Raw genomic sequence first — 18,336 nt, 5'->3', positions numbered from 1 at the left:
TGAATATATTAAGGAGGCGATCCTTGCCTTTGTTCTTCTTAGGATTCTTCTTTCTTCTGGAATGTGGGGCCAGACGCAGCAAGGTGCCTCATTCTCCTCCTCTTCATTCCTGCAGGACTTGCTTGTAGATCACTGCAGTGATGTCCAGTCTTCTTCTCTTCACGTGATCTTCCTCTTCCAGAGGCTCAGGGGGCAGCTTGCTCTGATGACTATGGAGCTGGTGTTTCATCAAGGGTTTCCAAGTTGACATAAAGAAAATCCCTCGAACAAGGCATGGTCCGCTGCTGAAATAGGTGTTCTGACCTCTGCTGCCTCCAGTTTGTCCAGGTGGAATGGTCTAGGACGATGATGAGGTTCAGTTGGCTATAACAAGACAGAATTATAATATTAGGATTATGTCTTTCGGTAGCACTCCTCTTTTAAAAATTGGGGCAATTTCTTTAGCCCTTTTATGGCATAAAAAAGGCACAAACAATGATGCACCTTATATTTTCTCTATAAAATGCAACTTTCTACACTTCTCACCGCTTCTGAAATATGGTGATAATGGTGGGTGAGGTGAAGTGGGACGACTCACTATAATTGATGCCAGAAACTGGTGTATGAGTTGGCATAGGTTTGATTTTTCTGTCACACAAACTTTGAGTTTATAAAAGTTGAGAAATGTTGTAAAAAAGAAAACAACTATTGCTCTTCATGTACTTTACCTGACTTCTATGTCATAAAAAAGTGGAACATGTACTTCATAAATATGTTGTTCTTTTTAAACACCATGGAGAAAATGTATTACACCCTGCACTCCAAAATTCGAGCTTGCAATTTTTTGGGGCTTTTGTGAACATAAATTGTGGCTTTTTGCATCTTTACACTGCTCACTCCAGTTTTGAAAAGGGGTTAGGACAGTGGTTAGTTATGTGCAATAGTTTTACTCTATACTTGGAACTTTAGAAAGTCGCAAAAATTATCTTAAACTCACACCTATAGCAGGGTGGTGTATAAAACCTGGAGCAGCATTTCTACACAACAGTTTTAGGTTTAAAAACATGAAGTTTTTCAAACAATATGTGACATTTGACTTATTTGGCGAAAAATATGCTAGTGTAGTCTCAAGGTAATCTGACTTCAAATATTAGCCTCATGATCAATTATCTCCTGCTTCTCTTCACATGGTACAAGATAAAAGTGGATGCCTGCAGCAATAGAATGGAAACTGTAAAAATCTATTTTAACCCCCCACTGGTGTGGTCTGCCTCCACGTAGAGTACGCCATAGGTGGAACAGCAGCTCTAGATGTTATTATCTTTCCAGTATTAGTGCCACCAGTAATACTCAATAACTTCAAGATTACAATGAATATCCTCTTCCTATCAGTGCTTCTCTTATAAAGAATCAGTTCTGTAACCTGTAATAGAAGAGGTGCTGGAACAACATTTGGTTATGAACTTACCTCAGGTGTGTATGGTGGAGGCAACTCTAGGGCTTCCACAGAGACCCAGTCCATACGCTGAAAGAATCGGTGCTTTCTGATGTTACCATTCACTCCTAAGCGTCTGGCAGGATCTTTCCGAAGGAGCTAAAAATTATCAAATAAAAACCCATAAATAGAAGATATACAGCCAATAAACCATGCTCACAGCCATCACTGTATAAACCGTAGTACTAATACCTTGTATGACTACTGACCTTTCTAATGATGTTCTTAATGCCGGAGGATGCATCATCGATTGTCTGATGGTACGCACAATCACTGGTAACCATTTCTTTCAAGATGACACCGAAAGAATACCAGTCTACTCCGGCGTTATACTCCTTCCTAGCCAGCATCTATCAGGAGAAAGAGAGTAGATACTGAATTGGTCAACATGTTCTACAACTGAGGTCACCATACTGAGTTATCACTATAATTATCTGGGTGATTATGTAATACACTGAGATTTAATGATCTCTAACTGTAATGGGCATATGTCGGGCCATGTGAATGATCCATGATGACTAATACAATTACAATATGGAAAATCTCTATTCTGCTCACCTCAGGAGCTATGTAGCCGATTGTTCCAGCGTATGAAGTGGCTGTTCGGTCTCCAAGCATGTTGACAAGTGCGAGACCGAAATCAGTGATCTTTATATGGCCCGTTTCAGCCACCAAGATGTTCTCGGGCTTCAGGTCTCTGTTAAATATAAAAAAAAACTATTTGTTGGAGAGTTGATCCTACAATTAGATATCTTTGACAAATGGCTGATTTTGAGGTTAGACTTTACGGTGAACCCTGGAACAGACAATTAAAGTGTAATTACCTGTGGATGACGCCCTTTGAGTGCAGGAATTGGATTCCACAGACGAGTTCAGCGGCATAGAATCTGACAGAAAGACAATGAACGAGTGTAACATCCTGGGATCCGAAGATGATTGTCCACAGAACACACAACAAATCCTGTCAGACCCCAGTGACTAATAATGGGTCAGTCAGGCTTCTGATGAGGTTCTGGTGACTAGAATATGGCCGCAGTCTACACTATTGTTACCACAGAAAATACTAGAACCCTAAATGCACATAAAACAACACAGATATAAAGAGAGACGATCTTATATCTCATATACAGTTCTGATCAGATTTGTAGTTAATAGAAACCTTTACCTTGCACTGGGGATGTCAAGCTGGTCCTTCATCAGTAGGTAGGTGTAAAAGTCCCCGCAGCTCATGTACTCCAGGCCGAGCAGCACATGCAGCTGTTACACAGAACAGACATACAGGTATATTGCTACACATGGTACTATAGGGCAGTATAACTGTACTCTTTTTATTAGTTAAGTTCTAGTTGGTGACCATATGAGACGTTGGGGTTGAAAGCGATGCCCTTCTGGAGGATCATTTACATATATGATTACATATAACACAACCACATAAATATATATATATAACGTCACATGCTGATGTCAGAACCTGACCATTATACAGAGATCAGTGGAGCTCTATAGTCACCACATATATCTTCATATAGAAGTCGCCTGCCGTAAGTTACTTTTGCAGAAAATATAAGGCTACATTCACACAACCATATGTATTTTGCGGTTCGCAAATTGCAGATCCACAAAATACAAATATATACTGTCCGTGTTGCTGTTCACATTTTTTCACAGACTCATCGACCCATTTTTCTATGCACAATGTTTTTTTTTTTTTTTTAATAAATCTTTATTATTTTCTTTTTTTAAAATACAAACAACAAAACAAAGTAAGGCACTTCATGTGCCCCAGACAGTACAATCATAAATATAGAGCAGTATATTTTCCGCAGTACAAAGCAGCCATAGTTTACAATCAATGTAAGGAAGTATAAACAATCAATACACTTGCATTAAATCAAGAAGAGTTGGCTAGACTAAGTATCAGACGACCAAGTGTCCCTTTCAATTGTCCCATTATGTACCATTCCGTGAGTGTAAATGGTTTCATAATCAACTGTATCTCCGTATTTGACATACAATACTCAATAAACGGTTTCCATTTTTGAAACAACCCTTTTGCTTGTTTTTCCTTTTCTGCAAGAGAATTTAACCTTTCTATATGAAAGACATGCTTTAGCTGTTCAATTATAACCTGTAAACTTGGGGTATCATCTTGAAGCCATTGTCGCAGGAGGCTACGCTTCGCTACCATGCATATCGTATGGAACAAGCGGGGAATCCCACCTTGCCCTACCTCTCCCTCCTCATAGTGAAACAGGTACAAAGTGGCTGATAATGGAAGCTCTCTTCCCCAAATCCCTTTAACCAAGTTTCCCACTTCCTCCCATAACCTTTTACTCTTTGGGCACGTCCATATCCCATGGAATAGATCAGGGAACCCTATCCCACATTTCGGGCAACTTGTAATCCTGTCTGGTTTAGCTGGATGAGGGGGGATATTAAACCCATAAATAGCTCTGTGCATTAGTCTAACCTGGGTGTCCCTCCATGACTCATTAATTATATGTCTCCTTACTACTTCCCACCCTTTCACTATCTTTGTTTCAATGTCGTCATCATCCAATTGCTCCGCCCATTTCCCAAAACGTTTACTCCCATCCCTAATCCCTTCTTCCTTCCGCATATCTGCATATATCGTAGAAATCGAGACCCTCCCTCCCCCCAGGTCCAAGATCTTATCCAGAGTGTTCTTTCGTATTTCCTTCTGCACCAACACTAATTGGTTCACCACTGCCTCCTTCACTTGAGCCCACTGAATAGTCTGAAATGACGACAACGAAAACTTTTCAATCACTTCCTCTCCTGTGAGCCACCTAGGGTCTGAATCATGTAATAACTGTTTCACACCTAAAATCCCCTTCCTCCTCCACTCCTCAAACAGCTTGTTTCTGTTACCCTGTGGGAATTCAGGATTGTTCCACAATGGAAGATGCTTGGAGATCCTGTACGACAACCAGTACTTTTTTCTAAGAATCCTCCATGCAGCTATCGTGTCCTTAATCAATAAAGACTGTTTGATCCAAACAGGAATCACCTGCAACCTCGAATGCAGCAACGCCACCAGAGACCAGGGAGCACAGAATTCCTTTTCCAACGTTAAAGCTGAGTAAAAACTAGAATCATTAATCCAGTCACAAATATGCCTAGCCATACACGCCAGATTGTAGTTTCTAATATCAGGAAATGCTATCCCTCCTTGCTCAATTCCCTTCGTCAAGGAACGCATTAATATCCTAGGTCTCTTGCCATGCCATAAAATTTTTTTGAATGCTTTGACCAGTTTGGAGACATCTTTATGTTTTAACAAAATAGGAATCGTCTGCATGGGATAAAGCAGTTTAGAAACTGACATCATCTTAATAAGATGATTACGCCCCAACAATGACAGCGGCAGATCATGCCACCTATGCAATTCTTGAATTATTTTAGTAACTAATGGGTCATAGTTAAGTCTATATAAAGACTCGGGAGTAATCCCCACTTTAATCCCTAAGTAAGTTATGTAAGATCTCGCAATAGGTATACCCCCCATTTCATCACCTGACACCCTCTGCCCTCCACTCTTTAGAAATAGTATCTCGCTTTTTGATTTATTAATCTTTAACCCTGAAAGAAGACCGAACTCCTCTAGTGCATCCATAATCCTCCCAATATCCCTTTTGAGGGTCGGATAGGAAAAGCAAGATATCATCAGCAAACAACGCCGTACGCAGTTGTTTCTTGCCCACCTCTAAACCCTCAAAGAATTCTTCTGAATCGAGCCATCTAGACAAGGGCTCTATAGCCAAGTCAAACAGGAGAGGAGACAAGGGGCATCCCTGCCTAGTTCCCCTTTCTAACCGAAAAGAGTCAGATATACATCCCCCTGTAGAAACCCTTGCCTTTGGACCTAGATATAACCCATCTAATAGAGTGCGGAATAATCCCGTAATACCCGCTGAATCCAAAGCTAGACCCAACCATCTCCAATTGATGCTATCGAAAGCCTTTTCCGTATCTAGAGTGAGGATGGCTGGGTCTCGCCCCCGGTACTCCGCCCTGCCAGTCACAGAGAGGGCCAACAATACTTTTCTCAAATTAGTGACAGCCGCCCTACCTTTAATAAACCCAACCTGTGCGGGAGAGATCAAAGAGGGAAGAACCGATGCCAACCTATTGGCAAGCAATTTTGAAATGATCTTGATGTCATGGTTGATCAGGGATATTGGCCTATAAGATGCCAAATCCTCCGGATCTTTCCCAGCTTTATGGAGTAACGTTATATACGCTGTGTTCATATGTTCTGACAACGGAGTCCCCTCCACTATAGAAGAATACAGTGTCGTCAAATAAGGCACTACCTGAGCATCTAATGCTTTATAAAAGTCTGCCGTATACCCGTCTGGGCCTGGGGCTTTACCGGAAGGAAATGACTTTATAGTTGCTTGAACCTCAACTGCTGTCAAAGGGGCATTCAAAACCTCCAACTGTTCTACTGTCAGAGTTGGTAAGGACATATGCTCCAAGAAAACTTTCCCCTCTTCCACCCTATCCCCGGTATTTTGATAAAATGCTGTCATATACCGTTCAAACATTTTATTGATCTGTTGTGGTCTGTGCTCCCTGGTCCCATCCCCTTTCCTCACTACCTGGATATGATTCAGAAGACGTCTACCTTTAGCTAAAGAAGCTAACAGCTTCCCTGACTTATTGCCAAATCTATGCAACCTGGCCTCCATATAAGACCTCTTTGAAATCTCTATTTTCTCTGCCCATTCATCAAAGTCTCTCTTAGCCGAGATCCAGCGTTCTTTAGTATTCTGGGTCTGGGCCAAGAGAAAGTTGCTATAGGCTTCTCTTAAACATGTACTTGCCTTCTCATACTGACTCCTGGCTATTTTCCTAATGGAGGACACATACGCCATCAACCTTCCCCTCAATACAGCTTTGGCCGTTTCCCAAAATAATACCGGATCATTCACATGCTGCCCATTGTCATCAACAAATTCCATCCACCATCCTTTCAGTAATTTTACAAATTCGGCATCCTTCACCAAGTAATTAGGAAATCTCCATATATATTCCCCTCCCCCCTTGTACACTTCCCTGATATCCATTAGGAGAGGTGAATGATCCGATATTACCATATCCCCTATAGCAATGTCGGTTACTCTATGCACAATAGCTGCCGATACAAAAAAATAATCAATTCTCGACCAACTCTTGTGCACATGAGAATAGTTAGTAAACTCCCGACCTTGGGGATTGGAGACCCTCCACATATCTCTGAGAGACAACGACTCGGCAAAGTCCCCCAGAGGATTATAACGACAACTCTCACTAGTATTCCTCCTGTCCTCGTGCTGATTCATTACGGCGTTAAAATCCCCCCCTAGTACTTTTACACCATGTGTATCTTGCAACAGTCTGGTACATAAGGAATCAAGGAAGGCTTTCTGGCCCATATTGGGTGCATAAATGTTGTAAAGGCTAATGTCCCCAAACAGGCCAGAAATGTGCAAACGTAACACCCTGCCTGCATCATCTGCGGTTACTGAGTGCACAGTATGTGACAAGTGACGGCTTATCAAGACTAAAACCCCTGCTTTTCTGTCCACAGCCGCAGAGCCATATACCTCCCCAACCCATAACTTCTTCATCCTATGGAAGTCCGCCGCCGCCAGGTGGGTCTCCTGCAACAAGGCAATATCAGCCTTTAATCTGCGCAAGTGTCTCAGAATTTTCATACGCTTATTAGGAGATTTCAACCCCTTTACGTTCCATGAGATAATTCTCATAAATGGAGTAGTTACGTAAGACCCACCCGACGGCAGAGAACCCCTCCCCACCTTGCTGTTATGTCCTGAATATTATTCAAAGAAGCACTGCCTCCTAGCCCGACAGCACTCCATTCATCATCATACATTGATTGCACATAGACTGCCCTATAACATAAAGAAAACAAAATAAACCACATAGGAACTATGGTTAAGCAATATAAGTAAACTAAGAAGAACCATATATAAAACACAATTTGTTGTAGAACTCCCTTTTTTCTAGTATTAGACGCTCACCACCACCGCCTATTAGCAGGCACATATCAGAGTCTACGGGCATTGTAAAAGTCACTGTGAATACTTCAGTCATAGCTAACATGAAATAAACTCCCTTCCCCCTCCCCCAAAGCTATGAAGGTAATATCTAGTATTCAAAACATAACCTGACATTGACATCACAGTCCACCCGTCTACCGTGCAAACTTTGCTCCCGAAGATTTTGAAATCTTATTCATCCTCTGAGGAAGAGACGAGGAGATTTGATGAACCCGGTGCCAGCCATTATCTCCCTGTCGTATGGAAGTAACTCGACGGTCCTCCTCAATATCAGCAGCTCCCGGACCACGGTTCACTTGGTTCCGCATAAATTCTTCCGCTTCCACTGGATCCGTGAACTGTTTAGCGCCACCATCCGACAACTGTATGCGTAGAATAGCAGGATATGCTAGCTGAAATCTGGTTCCGTTTTTGTAGAGGCTAGAGCAAACAGGCCCAAAAGCCCTCCGTTTACGCGCCACTTCTGCGGAGTAATCAGCAAAAAGTAGCACCTTTGACCCTCTCAGTATTAATGGCTCCCTTCTTGCTCGGTAAGCCCGCAGAATGTCCTCTTTGTCAGAGTAGTCTAAGTATTTGCAAATCGCCTGCCTTGGCCTTTGGTCTGCCCTGGTGTTAGCCGATGAGCCTTGGTCCTTCCATGGACCTACTCTGTGAGCCCTTTCCACTTTTCTTCTTCCACCTTGAAGCCCCAAGGCCTGAGGCAATTCCAATTCAAAAACTCGGCGAAGCTCTATCACCGGTACCCCAACCAAACGCAAATTGCTGCGTCTGGACCTGTTTTCAAGGTCCTCAACGCGGTCATATAATTTCTCCGCTAGTAAATGTAAATCACGCATCTTCTGTGCGGTATCTGATGCCTCCTCCTCCATGCAGGCCACCCGTTGTTCCACCTCCTCCTTAAGCTTGTTCAGTGCAGCTTGCAGGGTAGTAGATAGAGATGCTATAATATCGGGGGCTAGCTGTTTCGCCACTTCAATGGCCAGAGTTTTCACATCAATCGTCTTACCAGCGCTTTCAAACAAATCTAGCTGAGTGTCAGCCATCTGGGGATCTTGTTCCTCAGGAGACGCCGGTTTCGGCGAGGGGGGAGGAAGCGGCGCCATCTTTAGAAAAGTTCCGCTTGCACTATCAGCGTCGGCTGGCGTCTGAGTAGAAGTTTTCTGCCCACTTCTTAGCAGGTAACGCTCCATACACCCTTCAGGGCTCCACTCCGCCAGAAGCAGCCCTCTCACAGCTCCAAACTGGCCGATGTTAGCAGATGTATTTGGCGGCGGTACGGAGCAGCAGTCTCCAGCGTCCTCACATACTAGCGCCGGAACCGGAAGTCCACAATGTTTGATCTTTGCCCTTACTTCTAAAATAAGGGGAGCGGTTTTTCATAAATATGGTGCTCATTCTGAATACCATGTTTCTCAAGTATCCTGACATAAATACATTGATCTTTACCCCAAACTGTTCTGTCCAGTTTCCCTTCATACAGTGAATATAATTCAAAACTGTAGTCTTGCAACCACCACTAGGGGGAGCTCATTGCTGCGTAGGAAGTTATACAGTGAATGAACTTTCTGGTAGTTTTATAATGTTGATACTGAATTCCTGTTTAAAATTGTTTTTAAAGTTCTAGAATCAAAGCCCGATGTTATTCACCAAAGTCTCACGCAACTTTGGACTTAACCCTCTTTGCCTCACTTAAACTTTACGGAGACAGGTCCCGGTACAGCATTAAAACAAAGTTTTGGGACAAGTCAACTTCGGATCTTGGATCCGAAGCTTGATTCGCTCACCCCTAAATGACACCACAAATCCTTCAACTTGGTATGAAAAGGTTGAGATCCATTGCTATAGGTGACAAGGTGAATTTTTGTATTATACATTTTGGCAAAAAAAGGCTCAATGTGGCCCCGACTATATTAATAATATCAGTAGTCACTTTAGGCCATGGCACACCTTGGGTGACTGGTAATATTTTTTTACAGTAGGGGTATATTATCCCATTTACATGACATGTATGTTATAGACTGAGGTACCCGTATGATATGTTGTCAGAAGATGAGATCAGTGGGGCCCATGAGGCAGTGAAGGACGTGGTACATATAATGGCATTTCCTAATATCCTGTAGTCCATACTCTACCTTGGTCTGAAATGCAAAGTCTGCGTGGACAAGGAAAGGACTCCCAGATGCCAGCTGGAAAACTCGTCGCTCCACCATCACAGACTCATCATCACCTTCAGCAAGCAGGGCTCTTTTGCTGATGACCTTAACAGCAAAGTGTTTGCGGGTAGATGGATCTTCCGCCAGCAGGACTGTTCCAAAACTTCCCCGGCCGAGCACATGATGGAATAATAATCTCCTTTTGATGTTATCGGAGACTGTGCTGCTGGAGCGGGTTGGCCGAACACCGCTGCTTCCTAGGAGGAGAATAAATAGAGGAATTACACGGGGCAGATTTACTAATCCTGGCTCTAATGTGGACAGATTAAGGCAATCTGAAGATGTGCCGAATTTACCACAGTGATATCTTAGTTGCATGGCTAGTCTCCTTGGTCTTATTTTAACCCTTTGAAGACCAGCGCCGTAATAGTATGGCACTGTCTGGGTAGTTAATGATGGCGCCCGCTCATGAGCGCTGCCAGCTCCATAGCCGTGGGTGGCCTCCTGCTTCTTATAGCATACACCGGCAGCTGATGTCCGCAACCGGCAGTAATCGCAGACATTTAACCCCTCAGATGCCGTGGTCAATCCTGATAATACGCACTTTTGGTGGTTCTCCGGCTCCCCCGTGTGGCGATCGGAAGAGGCGGAGCTTGTGTGCAGCAGCCCTTGTCTTTGTGAATGACAGGAGGCTGCTGCATAGTTATCACGGTCGGCGTGACTATAACATACGTGACACAGAGGGAGGGAACAAGGAAGGCCCTGACCAAGTGAGAGGGAAGGTGGTGACCCCTGACTCACCTAGCGGCTGGCACCTGGCTGCCCTGACGTCCCTAGACGGGTTCCTCACCCGTACGCCGATCACGTGCCTGAAGCCCTGGCTTTCCCTAAGCTGAGCCCTAGATAGTGAACAGGGCGGTGGGAACACTAGTCCGCACCACTAGCTCTAAAGGAAAACACCAAGGGAAGGACAGACAATACAAACTCAACATATAATCCCAGGTGGGCGACAACAGGAGACAACAAGAAGCCCAACAGGGATCCGGAGGGTAGCACTCTGGAACGACAACCAGGATTCACAACTCCAGTGGGTCAGTATAAATGTCCAGGCAGGAAGCTCTATAACTGGCAACTAGAGAAGTGTGAGGGGAGAATATAAGGAGGTTGGGAGTGGCAGACAAGAAACAGCTGTGGAGGAGAAGCTACGGATCCCTGATTGAGACAAAAAGGATAGCAAGGCAAACACAGAAAACAATCACTAAGAAACAACGTGATCTTTAGATATAGAGCGCGCAGCCACCCGCTGCGACCTCCTGACCCTGGGTATAACGGAGTCAGACGTGGCTCTAGATACCCTCGTGACAGTACCCCCCCTTTCACGAGGGGCCTCCGGACACTCAGGACCAGGTCTCTCCGGATGAGAGGTATGGAAAGCCTGAATTAACCTGTTGGCGTTTACCTCTGACGCTGGAACCCACATTCTTTCCTTGGGACCGTAACCCCTCCAATGCACCAGATACTGAAGAGAGCGGCGGACCCGACGAGAATCAACAATTCTGGCTATTTGAAACTCCAGATTACCATCCACAATAACAGGAGGAGGCGGCAGCGGTGATGGTTCTAGAGGTGGAACATACTTCTTGAGTAACGATTTATGGAAGACGTTATGGATCTTAAAAGTCTGAGGTAGCTCCAGGCGAAAAGCCACAGGGTTAATGACGGCTACTATTTTATAAGGACCAATGAACCTAGGGCCCAGTTTCCAAGAGGGAACCTTCAACTTAATATTCCTAGTAGACAACCACACATAGTCATTCACCCCTAGGTCCGGACCTGGCGACCGTTTCTTATCGGCCATGCATTTATATTTACCACTCATCTTTTTCAAGTTAACTTGCACCTTCTGCCATACCGAAGAAAGAGATGAAGAAAACCTTTCCTCTTCGGGAACCCCAGAAGACCCCCCCTCTTTGAAAGTACAAAATTGGGGATGAAAACCGTATGCACCAAGGAATGGTGACTTGCCAGTGGACTCCTGATAATGATTATTTATGGCAAACTCAGCTAACGGTAAATATGATGACCACAACTCTTGGTTTTCAGACACAAAACACCTTAAATATGTTTCTAGGTTTTGGTTGGTACGCTCAGTCTGTCCATTCGACTGAGGATGGAAAGCTGAGGAAAAGGACAAGTGTACCCCCAAACGGGAACAAAAAGCTTTCCAAAACTTAGAAATAAACTGGGTTCCCCGATCCGAAACCACATCGGAAGGGACCCCGTGAAGCTTCACGATTTCACTGATAAACACCTGAGCAAGAGTTTTAGCATTAGGAAGTGCGGGTAGCGCAATAAAGTGTACCATTTTGCTAAACCTGTCTACTACTACCAAAATAACTGTTTTACCCGCAGACAACGGTAAGTCAGTGATGAAATCCATTGACAGATGTGTCCATGGCCTATTGGGGATAAAAAGAGGCAATAAAGACCCTGCTGGACGTGTATGAGAGACTTTCGCGCGTGCACAAGTAGAGCAAGTAGACACGAAATCCATTACATCCTGACGCAACCTTGGCCACCAAAAACGACGAGATAATAGCTCCAAAGTTGCTTTACTACCCGGGTGCCCAGCAAGTGCCGAATTATGATGTTCTTTTAATAATTCAAGACGCAGGTTTAACGGTACAAACAATTTCTCTGAGGGGCAAGAGGCCGGGGCGTCCGCCTGGGCCTCTAACACCTTTCCCTCTAGAACAGAGTGTACAGCAGAGACAACCACTCCTCTTTGTAAAATAGGTACCGGATCACTAGCATTACCCCCTCCAGGGAAACTACGAGATAACGCGTCTGCCTTGGTATTTTTTGCCCCAGGACGATAGGTGATTACAAAGTTAAATCTGGTAAAGAATAGCGACCACCTAGCTTGTCTAGGGGTGAGACGCTTAGCCGATTCTAGGTACAGAAGGTTTTTGTGATCCGTAATCACCGTGACGGGGTGGATTGCTCCCTCTAAGAAGTGACGCCACTCTTCAAGCGCCAGCTTAATCGCCAACAGTTCCCTATTTCCAACATCATAGTTCTTCTCTGCAGAAGATAATTTTTTGGAAAAGAAAGCGCAAGGGCGCCATTTGCCAGGAGACGGACCCTGAGACAATACAGCCCCCACTCCCACCTCTGACGCATCTACCTCAACAATAAAAGGCTGGGAGACATCAGGTTGAATTAGAACAGGTGCCGAGGTAAACCTCTCTTTTAGAGAGGAAAATGCATTTTTAGCGGCGTCAGACCATTTAGAAAAATCAGTCCCCTTCCTAGTCATGTCGGTAAGGGGTTTAACGATCACTGAATAATTTTTAATGAACTTTCTATAGAAATTTGCGAAACCCAAAAACCGTTGTAGGGCTTTAAGGTTCTCAGGAAGATCCCAATCTAAAATTGCCTGGACCTTCCCAGGATCCATACGGAAACCTGAAGCAGATAATAGATATCCCAAGAACTGTATTTCCTGAACGGCGAAGACACATTTTTCAATTTTCGCATATAATTTATTCGTCCGTAGGACCTGCAGTACTTGCCTGACATGCACCTCATGTGTTTTCAGATCAGCCGAATAAATTAAGATATCATCTAGGTATATGACAACAAACCTGCCGATGAGATGACTAAAAATATCATTAACGAAATGTTGGAAGACAGCGGGGGCATTGGTCAGACCGAAAGGCATAACTAGATTTTCATAATGCCCCTCAGGGGTGTTAAAAGCTGTCTTCCACTCATCCCCTTCCCTGATACGAATCAGATTGTAGGCCCCCCTAAGATCAAGTTTGGAGAACCACCTAGCACCCGCAATCTGATTAAAAAGGTCAGGAATGAGAGGAAGAGGGTATGGGTCTCGGATGGTTATCTGGTTTAGCTCACGAAAATCTAGGCAAGGACGCAGGCCCCCATCTTTCTTTTTAACAAAGAAAAACCCTGCAGCCACGGGTGAAGAAGAGGGTCTGATGTGTCCCTTAGCCAGACTCTCGGAGATATAATCTTTCATGGCTTGTCTCTCGGGACCCGAAAGATTATACAACCTGGACTTGGGTAATTTTGCACCGGGAATCAGGTTAACCGGGCAATCATAAGGACGATGAGGTGGTAGCTTCTGACAACCCTTTTCAGAAAAAACGTCCTCAAAGTCCGAAATAAATGTAGGTAGGGAAGCTATGGAGGCGATTAAGCAATTGTTATTTAAGCAATTCTCTCTGCAATGCTCACTCCACTCCAATATCTCCCTGGCCTGCCAATCCACCACTGGATTGTGCGCTACCAACCAGGGAAGACCCAATACCACAGGAGAGGGAAGGCCCTCCAGAACGTAACATGAAAGACACTCATTATGGTGGTCCCCTACCCGAAGGTGTAAATTATGAACAATGTGGGTGAGGTTTCTCTGAGACAGAGGAGCCGAATCTATAGCGAATACGGGAATAGGTCTCTGCAGCGTACAGAGAGACAAACCCATAGTGCGGGCAAAATGGGCATCAATCAAATTTACCCCTGCTCCACTGTCTAGAAAAAAAGAAATAGACTCCGTCTTAACACCAAAAACAATAACCGCTGGTAACACAAATTGAGATGTTCGTATGGAGGAAACGTATACCCCCCGGCTGACATCCTCCGCACAGCCTGGGGTTAGTAGTTTTCCGACGGTCTTTTGTTTTTGAGAAAGGAGGGACAGACATTAATGAAATGACCCTTCCCCCCACAGAAAAAACAAGCCCCCCCCCTACGGCGAACCTCAGGAGGACGGACCTGACGAGAAGTTCCGCCTAGCTGCATAGGCTCATCTAAGTCAGTACAGACTAATTGTTGCTTGGGAGAGGTAACCAATTGCTCAGGAATTTTCGATCTCTCCCTAAGACGCCTATCTATTCTGATAGAGAGGGACATAACAGCATCAAGGGAAAGGGGGGTCTCATACAGCGCCAGTGCATCCTTAACCCTTTCAGATAACCCAGAGCAGAACTGACTCCTGAGAGCCGGGTCGTTCCACTGAGTATCCGTAGCCCACCTACGGAACTCTGAGCAATATTCCTCTGCTGACCGATCTCCCTGTAGGAGTCTCCGTAACTTCGACTCAGCCAGGGCGACTCGGTCAGGGTCATCATATATGAGACCCAAAGCCCCAAAAAATCCCTCCACTGACCGGAGAGCCTGGGAACCAGGAGGTAACGAGAACGCCCAGGATTGTGGGTCCCCCTGAAGCAGGGAAATGACAATCCCAACCCGCTGTTCTTCATTACCTGAGGAGTAAGGGCGCAACTTAAAGTATAATTTGCAGGCCTCACGGAACGTTGCAAATTTGTCCCTTCCCCCAGAAAATCTGTCAGGAAGAACAACCTTGGGTTCTGTAACAACCTGGTTACCCATAGCAACCGCTGGGGGTGCGGTCTGCTGCATTTGCTGCTGTTGTTGGAGGACAGACGCCTTCAATCCTGCCACCTCCAAAGACAGGCCTTGAAGCTGTTTTGCCAAGGCAGCAATAGGATCCATATTGGATTCTAAGTAGAGAAAAAAAAACAACAAAAAGAAAAAAAATTATTTTATTTTTTTCTCAAAAAGTAAAGGCCAGTTATAATATCACGGTCGGCGTGACTATCACATACGTGACACAGAGGGAGGGAACAAGGAAGGCCCTGACCAAGTGAGAGGGAAGGTGGTGACCCCTGACTCACCTAGCGGCTGGCACCTGGCTGCCCTGACGTCCCTAGACGGGTTCCTCACCCGTACGCCGATCAGGTGCCTAAAGCCCTGGCTTTCCCTAAGCTGAGCCCTAGATAGTGAACAGGGCGGTGGGAACACTAGTCCGCACCACTAGCTCTAAAGGAAAACACCAAGGGAAGGACAGACAATACAAACTCAACATATAATCCCAGGTGGGCGACAACAGGAGACAACAAGAAGCCCAACAGGGATCCGGAGGGTAGCACTCTGGAACGACAACCAGGATTCACAACTCCAGTGGGTCAGTATAGATGTCCAGGCAGGAAGCTCTATAACTGGCAACTAGAGAAGTGTGAGGGGAGAATATAAGGAGGTTGGGAGTGGCAGACAAGAAACAGCTGAGGAGGAGAAGCTACGGATCCCTGATTGAGACAAAAAGGATAGCAAGGCAAACACAGAAAACAATCACTAAGAAACAACGTGATCTTTAGATATTGAGCGCGCAGCCACCCGCTGCGACCTCCTGACCCCGGGTATAACGGAGTCAGACGTGGCTCTAGATACCCTCGTGACAATAGTATTTCCTATGGAGTCCTTGCCTGTAATAGGACTCCATAGGAAACAAGACATTTTTTAATAGACTCCAATGCTAGTATATTGGAGTCTATGAGAATAGCAATCTAATGATTGCATGTTATAGGTCCCTATGGGAACTATAAAAAAGTGTTAAAAAAAAAAAGTTAAAAATAAATAAATAAAAAATCATAAAAATTCTAATCACCCCCCTTTTCCCAAAATGAAAATAAAAGAACTAATTTTTTTTTAAAAATACACATCATGGGTGTCACAATGTGCGAAAACGCCCATAATATAAAAATATACAGCAAACAGCAAAACGGAAAAAAGCGTCCAAACGGCTGATTCGCCGTTTTTGGTCGCTTAATTTTATGCGAAAGATTAAATAAAAAGTGATCAAAAAGTCATACACACCCCAGAATGGTATCAATGAAAGATTCAGACCCCCCCCCCCTGCAAAAAATGAGCCCCATACTGCTCCGTAAACATAATTACAAAAAAGTTATAGGGGTCAAAATATGGTGCCAAAAAAACACAATAAAAACTATATATATAAGGCATCATCGGATTCGTACTGACCTGTAGAATAAAATTATCTGGTCAGTTTTATCGCACATCGAACGTCGTAAATAAAAAATAAATAAAAAACAACGTAAAACTGTGGTGGAATTCCTTATTTTTTGCAATTTCACCCCATTTGAAATTTTTTTACAGCTTCCCACTACATCATATGCAATATTAAATGGTGATGTTGGAAAGTTCAACTTGTCCCGCAAAAAACAAGACCTCATATTGAACAGACAAATAAAAAAGTTTAGGCCCCTGAGAAGGCAGGGAGCGCAAAACGCAAAAAAAAAAAATACCTCCAGGGCTCAAAGGGTTAAACCACCTATATCACCAATATCACTTTGCTCACGAAGAGGATGTCGCTTAGTAAAACATGGGCATGGCTTAACAGGAAACGGCAGTGACCCGAGATGCAACATTTTGCACCAAAATTGCACGACGATTGTGAAGTAAGCCAAACAGGCTTACTTCACAATCGTCGTGCAATTTTGGTGCAAAATGGGGTCACTGCCATTTCCTGTTAAGCCATGCCCATGTTTTACTAAGCGACATCCTCTTTGTGAGCAAAGTGATATTGATTTCTCTAAAACTAAATGCTCCAAGGTCTAGTTACAATCCACGCCCTGTTTTTGGGTGGGATTCCTCTGGGTACTCCACTTTTCTCCCACACTAAGTGGTATGGACTGGGCCCTGGAAAAAAATAACTAAAAAAGGCCCCATGTGATAAGAGGGTCCAAATTTACAGAAGAGGGGACAACAGAAATAGGCAGGGCCTGCAATACCATAGTGCAGCACAAAATACCAACGCAGCAGAACCAAATATCACAGCACAGCACAGCACAAAATACCGCCACCGTCGCCACAGCTTTTAACTATATCACCATCCTGAGGACGGTGATATAGTTAAGTTCAGGAGGGCACCTGCGGCTGTTGGGCAGGGGCATAAGTACCTGATGATCCCAGCATCATATTGTTATGTACCCAGCCGGCAGTCCACTGGGAAATTTCCTTTTAGGGTCTATGTCCAGTCCACCCCTGCCCGCACTCCTAAGACAGACTGATAGGGATTGTGAGCTCCATTGGGGACAGCAAGTGATGATAACGTCTCAAAAGTCTAGCCCCTCAGGGGCTTAATGAGGGATTCCCATTTGTATCTTTTCTCTGAATTGGGAATCCATAGAGGTATATTATATCCTACTAAATAAATATACTAATGTATTTGTAAAGCAAGTGCTTACACAAAATATAAGTTTATGAATACAAGAAAAATGATAAGTGGGCGAGACCAGTTAGGCTGTAAACCAGGGTATGTTTTATATAATAAACAAACAAATGATCGGCACCTCCAACCTCCTGCCATTAATCTCTAGTCCAGCAGTATAAAAATAAAAATAAATAAATAAAAATAAAAACAAGTATACTTACCAAAGAGATGTTCGACTGATAGAGGGGACGTCTTGCAGCAAATGCAAATCAAGGGTTACTGAATGGTTAAAAAATAATAAACAGATTTACTAAACCAATATCACATATATTAAAATGATAAATCACACAATAAAACAATAATAATAAAAAAAAAAAAAAAATTTAAATATATAAAAAATATATATAAAAAAAAAAAATTAAAAAAAAAAATAATAATAATAATAATAATAATAAAAAAAAAGAATAATAATAAAAAATAATAATAAATATAAAAAAATTATAAAAATTAAATCATGAACAAATAAATAATAAAAACGGTTCTAAAAAATATAAAATATTGAAT

General features: G+C 43.7%; 1 protein-coding gene across 1 annotated transcript; it reads right to left on the bottom strand.

Annotated features, from left to right (window-relative positions):
* Positions 1 to 228: 228 nt before the first annotated feature.
* Positions 229 to 10,094, bottom strand: LOC121005590 (protein kinase C delta type-like). The gene is made up of 8 exons (XM_040438369.1): positions 10,073 to 10,094; positions 9,696 to 9,973; positions 2,640 to 2,731; positions 2,299 to 2,361; positions 2,033 to 2,171; positions 1,684 to 1,824; positions 1,448 to 1,573; positions 229 to 363 (listed from the first exon to the last, which is right to left on the bottom strand). The coding sequence occupies exons 1-8, from the start codon at positions 10,092 to 10,094 to the stop codon at positions 229 to 231; spliced, it is 996 nt and encodes a 331-aa protein (XP_040294303.1).
* Positions 10,095 to 18,336: the final 8,242 nt, after the last annotated feature.

Source organism: Bufo bufo, chromosome 6, assembly GCF_905171765.1.
Source record: "Bufo bufo chromosome 6, aBufBuf1.1, whole genome shotgun sequence".
Taxonomy (NCBI): domain Eukaryota; kingdom Metazoa; phylum Chordata; class Amphibia; order Anura; family Bufonidae; genus Bufo; species Bufo bufo.
This window is presented reverse-complemented; position numbering and strand designations above follow the sequence as displayed.

Bases quoted from the DNA above. Each gene is read 5' to 3' on its own strand.
- LOC121005590 (XM_040438369.1), bottom strand. From the start codon at position 10,094: ATGCAACTAAGATATCACTGTG. The intron at 2,172-2,298 runs GTAATTACACTT...TATATTTAACAG, and splicing joins TCAAAGGGCGTCATCCACAG to AGACCTGAAGCCCGAGAACA. The intron at 364-1,447 runs GTAAGTTCATAA...GTCTTGTTATAG, and splicing joins CTCCACCATACACACCTGAG to CCAACTGAACCTCATCATCG.